This window comes from Eptesicus fuscus, chromosome 20 (genome assembly GCF_027574615.1).
Source record: "Eptesicus fuscus isolate TK198812 chromosome 20, DD_ASM_mEF_20220401, whole genome shotgun sequence".
NCBI classification, from domain to species: domain Eukaryota; kingdom Metazoa; phylum Chordata; class Mammalia; order Chiroptera; family Vespertilionidae; genus Eptesicus; species Eptesicus fuscus.
The window spans coordinates 10,952,267-10,958,306 of NC_072492.1; the positions used below are offsets into that span (position 1 = coordinate 10,952,267).

General features: G+C 56.8%; 1 protein-coding gene across 1 annotated transcript; it reads right to left on the bottom strand.

The window, feature by feature from the left end:
• Positions 1–1,586: 1,586 nt before the first annotated feature.
• EFNB3 (ephrin B3) lies at positions 1,587–5,939 on the bottom strand. The gene is made up of 5 exons (XM_008153499.3): positions 5,704–5,939; positions 3,208–3,500; positions 2,927–3,019; positions 2,726–2,830; positions 1,587–2,287 (listed from the first exon to the last, which is right to left on the bottom strand). The coding sequence occupies exons 1-5, from the start codon at positions 5,823–5,825 to the stop codon at positions 1,878–1,880; spliced, it is 1,023 nt and encodes a 340-aa protein (XP_008151721.1). The 5' UTR covers positions 5,826–5,939; the 3' UTR covers positions 1,587–1,877.
• Positions 5,940–6,040: the final 101 nt, after the last annotated feature.

A 6,040-nucleotide genomic window follows, 5' to 3' on the forward strand; every position in this document is an offset into this window, starting at 1 on the left:
TTCTCACCCAGCCCATTCTCCCCTCCCCAGACACTGCCCACCTCATCCCTCCAACCCAACCCTCTCCCTACCCTTCCCCTTGGTTTCATGAGACCCAACCCTCAGCTTGAAAGCCTCTAACCACTAGTTCTCCGTTCCAATTCACGTCCAGTCATTTCCAGCCTTGTCGTTAACTTTTGAAGTTTTTTATTCTTTTTTTGGTTTTTGTTGTTCAAATTTCCCTTTTACAATAAAACTATTGAGATGACAGCCATACCCCGCCACCTCCCGCATGGCAACAGCAACTTCCTGTTCCCTGGATGGAGCAATTAGAAAAATCAGGAAGGAGCCGGGAACTACAGCAGAGCGATGACTTGACATCCGGTGGACAAAGCAACCATGTTGGCTGGTGATTGAGGTGGCGGACTTGGTGCCCAAGGGCAGCTCTGGTCTAATGAGCTGGGAGGAAACTGAGGGAACACCCACTTGTGTGCTGGAGGGCAGGAAGAGGTATAAGCTGGTCACTATGGAACAGTGGCAGTTGCTAAGTGCCACTGTCAGCTAGACCAGTCAGTAGGCCACCATTCTGGTCACTAAGAAGGGAGCTGTGTTGAATCTGAAGAGAGTAGGAAATGGAGGATGTGATGAACAAGACAGCCATCTGGGCTATTGGGGGACAACACAGGGGTTCCTGGGGTAGTCCTGTTGAGTGACAGAGATTATACTGAAATGTGGAAAGGGAAGAAGAACAAGACACATTGGGCCTCCACAGCAGATGGCAGTCATCTTAGAAGTAGCACAGAGAACAAAGGAAGGGAGGTCCTGGGAAGTGCCACTGATTACCAGGAAAATCCTCCTCAGTAAGGACTGTCCTGCTCCCCTTCTCCACAGAGTAAGAACCATCCACCTCCCGCCCCCCAACCCCCCAGACTAAGTCACTTGAGTTCCAGCCAGATGAAGGCACTTCCAATTCCTGCTGCACTGCTTTTGCCACTTCACCAGGCCACTTCTGTCCAGGCCTGGTCACTTCTTGTCTGGAGCAAATCACTTCCTGTCCCAAGTGACCCATTCAGCATCAGACCAAGTCCATATGTGTCCCAACCAGTTCGTGTCTTGTTATTGGCCACTGGACAAACGGGATACTTCTCATGGCAGCTGTCATAACCCAACCACCCCAAATGGCTGGAGTAAGTATGTAGAGGCCTGGGGCAGGGCAGAGAAGGAGGCCCTGCTGCCCATGCCCTGAGCTGGGGTGGACTGCCAGAGCTTTCCCCATAAGGCCCCCATTTTTGGCAGATTGAGGGGAGTGGTTGACAAGAGGTCAGAAGAGGGAGCTGAGGAGAGAAAAGCTGTGATGCCCCCACCTAGGAGATGGAAGAGGCACAGGATAAGAAGCCAAGAGGGTAAAAGGTGATGTAGGGAGGGGAATGCTAGGGAAGAGGAACAGACCTAGAGACAGAAGAGAGAAAGAGAATGAGAGAGAGAGAGAGAGAGAGAGAAGAGAGAGAGAGAGAGAGAAGAGAAAAACAGTGAGAGGCAGAAAGAGGCGCCCAGCAAAAGGCAGACTGTTCCCGCCCCTAGCTCTCAGTGGGTATGGGGAGCAAGGATCCCTGGGTCATCAGAAGAGGTGGCTGAGTCTCTGCCTCCTTCCCAAGGGAATAGGACACGGGAACACAGACAGAGAGGGGCACACGTGGCCAACCACAGGGCAGGAAGTGATTCAGTGAAAATCTTAAGGAATCCTACAAGTAGAGAAGAGGGCAACAGCCAGGAGGAATCAAGAGGCTGGTGGGGCAAAGGGGGCCAAGGAGATGCCAGAGGTGTTCCTCCAACCATGAGTTACACGGAGGAGCACCGCAAGGAGGGCTGGATCCGAGAGAGCCAGGGGGGCGGAGCCCTCATACCTTGTAGTAGATGTTCGGAGGGCTCTGGGGGGGCCCGTCCTGCACGATGTACACAGGATGCCCATAGTCACCACTCACCTTCTCATAATGGGGACAGAAGGGGGGGTCTGCAGCCCCACTGCCCCGAAGAGCTATCCCTAGTTCCCCAGGCTCAGCCTCCCTAGGTCCCATCCCACCTCCACCCCCCAGGCCCAGAGACCCTCCCCTCCCAAAGGAGCCAGGACCAGGGTGGCGACTCTCCGAAGGCTTGGCCCGCCGTCTCCGCCAACACATGGCACCCCCAGCCCCGGCCACGCCCAGCAAGAGCAGCGCCAGCCCCCCTGCTGCCCCGGCCACTGCGGGCATGCTGGGAGGGGGCAGGGGGCCTTCAGCACCCCGGGAGGTTGCATTGCTGGTGGGGTCACCTGGCAGGGAAGGGGTGAAGGAGGAAAGAGGGGAAGGGGCTGAAGGAGCCACCTGGGCATCTGGCAGCCAGCCTTGGGGGCCCCATGGGCTTCCAGTGCACAGGCCCCTTGGGGACCCCAAATCCCCTCCACCCCTCCAAGCCCAGCTCCGAATCCAGGTGTGTCCAGCCCTTCCGCTCTGTGCCAGAGTCCTCCCCGCTTCTCTGACAGCCCTGATTGAAGCGCTGACTTGGCTAATTAGTTCTAATTGAGTCTTTTCCTCATTTGGCTTCCATTCCCTTCTCACCCTCCCATCCTCTCTTCCCCTCTTCCTCCCCCACCCCCCCCCCCCACCAAAAAAAAAAATCTACAGAAGGAGGGAGAGGGTGAAGGCAAGGCAGCTGGGATCCAAGAGCAGAGAAGGCTGGGGAAGGGAGGAGCTGGACCCCTCGTTCCTACCTGGCATGTTCTCCTTCCCAGGCTGCAGGCTGTGGGCTGCCCCTCGGTCTCTTTCCACGGGCATTTCAGACACAGGCTTTCGAGGGGCAGCCCCTCCTCGGGGACCTGGCGATAGCAAAGGCCAAAGAGAAAGGGGTACTGACCATGACGGGACTGCCCCGACCTTCCTCAGCTCCTAGGAGGCGCCCCAGCCCCACTCACTCTGTCCCACTCGGAGAAGAACCTTCATGCCTCTGGTCAGGCACACGCCTCCCTGCAAGCTCTCCAGGCCTTCCCGGGTCCCGTCTGACGTGGCTGGGAGAGAAGATCCACAGGGACAAGTTGGCACTCGAGAGTCTAGCCTCAATCCTGTCTCCATGCCCTGGCCCCAACACCACCCCAGGGCATAAGGGGTCTCTCTTGGCTCTGGTGGTCCTCGCCCTCATCTGCCCTCCATCCCAGGAGCACCTCCCCACTCAACCCTGCCCTCTGCCCAGCAGTACCAATTATGTAGTAATCATGGTGCGAGCGGAACTCGTGGCCCCAGAGGTTAGGGCTATACTCCTGGAACTTGATGGTGAAGCGGAGATCCAGGTCTGGCCGGTCACAAGTGAGAAGGAGGTTTGGGGCAGGGGGTGCCTCACAGCGTCGGCCCTGGGCACCCCCTACCAGATACAGCTTGTAGAACTCATAATTAGGAGAGGAGTGGGGGCCAGGAGGCCGGGCCCGGGGGCAAAGCAGGTCTAGCCGGTCCCCAATCTGAGGGTAGAGCACATAACCACCCTCTGCCTGGAACCTATGGGGAGGAGGTTGAGGTGGACAAGGGGGAGAGGTATCAGAGGTCTGGCCCCAGAGCTTCGCCTCCCTCGTCCCACATCCCTGCAGGTCAGCCTTTGTCTGAGTAGGAAGTCCGTTCCGAGAGAGCAGGCACTAAGGACTCTGTAAGCTCACGTTGGAAGCAGCAGGAAGCCAGGCTCAGAGGTCTCCTGCCCCTTGGTTGCCCAAATGCACTCTTCAGCCTGCCCTCACCACATGCACACTGCCATCTCTCCCTTCATCACCAGCTCTGTTGCCCTGGCAACAGGATGCCAGTTACCAAGGAGCTGGCCTCTCTGGAACCACACAGCCCACCCCTCCCAGGTGACTTCACTATTCTATGGCAGTCAACCATGGGGGCAGAGCCTCCCCTCCCCCAAGCCACAACCGAATTTCAGGGATTTCAGAGCAAAAAGGGAGAGGGGGGGAAGAGGGTGATCAAGACTAGTGTCCCAAGTTTACCAGGCAATGTGACAGGAGGCAAATGCCTGGCCTGGCAATGGTCCTAAATGGGGCTAATGAGAACCAGGGTCTGGGGGCCGCTGCCCAACATGTCCTTGCTCAGCACCTCTCTTCCCTCAGGTCTCAGACTTCCTAGGGAAAGTGCCCCATTGCTTTGGAAACGAAGGAGTTGACTTTTCTAACCACCGCCAACACAAGCCCACATCTCCCTCTGCTCAGGCATCCATTGGCCCAGCACAGCCACTACTTGCCGGCCTGCAGCCCTTGCCTCTTCATTAATGGCAGACAGGTCTCAGAACTGGATCCCAGGGGGCTGCTGCTCGGTATTTGACCACCTGACATCCCAAAGAGCCTCCCAAACACCCCAATTCCCTTTTCTCAACTCTATTAGAATAAACCTAATGTCTTCAAGCTGTACCAGATAAAATGCAACTGGGAGTTGACAGGTGCAGGACTGGGTAAGGAAAAGACAGTGGAGAGCCCCAGCCAGGTTAGCTCAAGTTGTTAGCTCAGATGGTTAGAGCGTCATCCAGATTCTCTCATATCAAAGAGAGAGAAAAAAGGACAGTTGAGATTATACCCAAAGAAATGGGAGGGAGGCCAGAACAGTGAAATGTAGGAGGCTGTAAATGAAGTAGAGAGGAAGACCAATAATCCTAGTTCTCCTTTAATGAGCATATATACTCCAACACCTTCCCTCTAATCCTCATAAGAGCTGTGAGGACTGAGGATACAAACCCAGAGAGGTTAAGTAATGTGCCCAAGGCCACACAGCCCATCAATTAAGATTTGATGTGCTCCAAAGTCCACTCTCTTCCCATGGCCTCGTGCAGCCTCCCCCAGGGATTTTTTTCAAAACACAGAACTCTTTTGCTAATGGGGAGTGAGATCTGCAAGGAGGCAAGAGACCCAGATGACCTCCCAAGGGTTCTACCCAGTGTGGCTTGAAGTTTCATCTGACCCCTGGCCTTTCTTCAGAGCAAAGCAAGCATGCCTTGCAACAGAGATCTAATGGGAGAGTTTGCAGCAAAGATGGGGGAGGGAGCAATGGAGTCCTGGGGACTTCAGATGCCAGGGGGGCAAAAGGAGCGGCCTGATGGGCTCCAGGCTTCTTTCAGAAGGAAGTCCAGAAGCCAGAACGCAGGAAGATCATCTGGCGGGGAAACTGTTCCACCAAGGGCTAATGACCGTCTGGCTGTGGGCAAGAGTTGGGAGCCAGATTGTGTGATGAGAGCCAAGAAGCCTTGGGGAGTTGTCCCCAAACTGAGCCCCCTTCCCTCCCATCTCCACTAGAGTCCCTTCTGGGGCGGGAGGCACCCTGCCTTTCCCTTCAACGCTTCAGCAGCACCTACTCAGCGGCTCTCCTGAGAGCTGACACTAACCAGGCTCCCTCCAAGCCCAGCCCCCGACACCAGGCAAGTCTCCCACAAACCCACATAACCACTCCACTGCCCTCCCGGCTCCCCATGAACTTTCGGATCCTTGCCCTTGGGGTCTTTCAAACTCCCAGTACCTGGATATCACCACACACCTCCAGCTCTGTGTGCGACCAGGAGTCTGGCTCCCAAGATCATCAGTCTAGTCACCCATCAGCTTCCAGCAGAGCACCAGCACCCTCCCTCCAGTGTCCTCCCACCTCAGAGAATCCAGCTCCCAAGTCCCCAAGGCTTCCACACTCCCTGCTGGGAAGGTGTAGGGTCTCCCCAGCACGGGTCGCTCACCTCTTATTCGCCGAATTCCAGTAGACAGGCTCCAGGCTGAGCCCAGACACCAGCCCCCAAAAACCAAGCAGCAGCAGGGCCCCGACTCGCACGCCCCCCGGCCTAGAGTGGGGGGCCCCCATGACCCCGCCAAGGCCTGGGGGCGGGGCACCAACTCCCCCAAAGTCGATCACTCCCTGGGGTGACTGCCTTAGCTGTCCAGGCTATTCTGCCCCGACCTCCCGGGCGGCCGATACCCCCGCTCCCACGCGGACCCGCTTCCTGCTCTGCCCGCGCCCAGCTCCGGAGCGCTCAGCCCTCAAGAGCCCTTCCAGGGGCGGTCTGCAAGCTCCCTGCG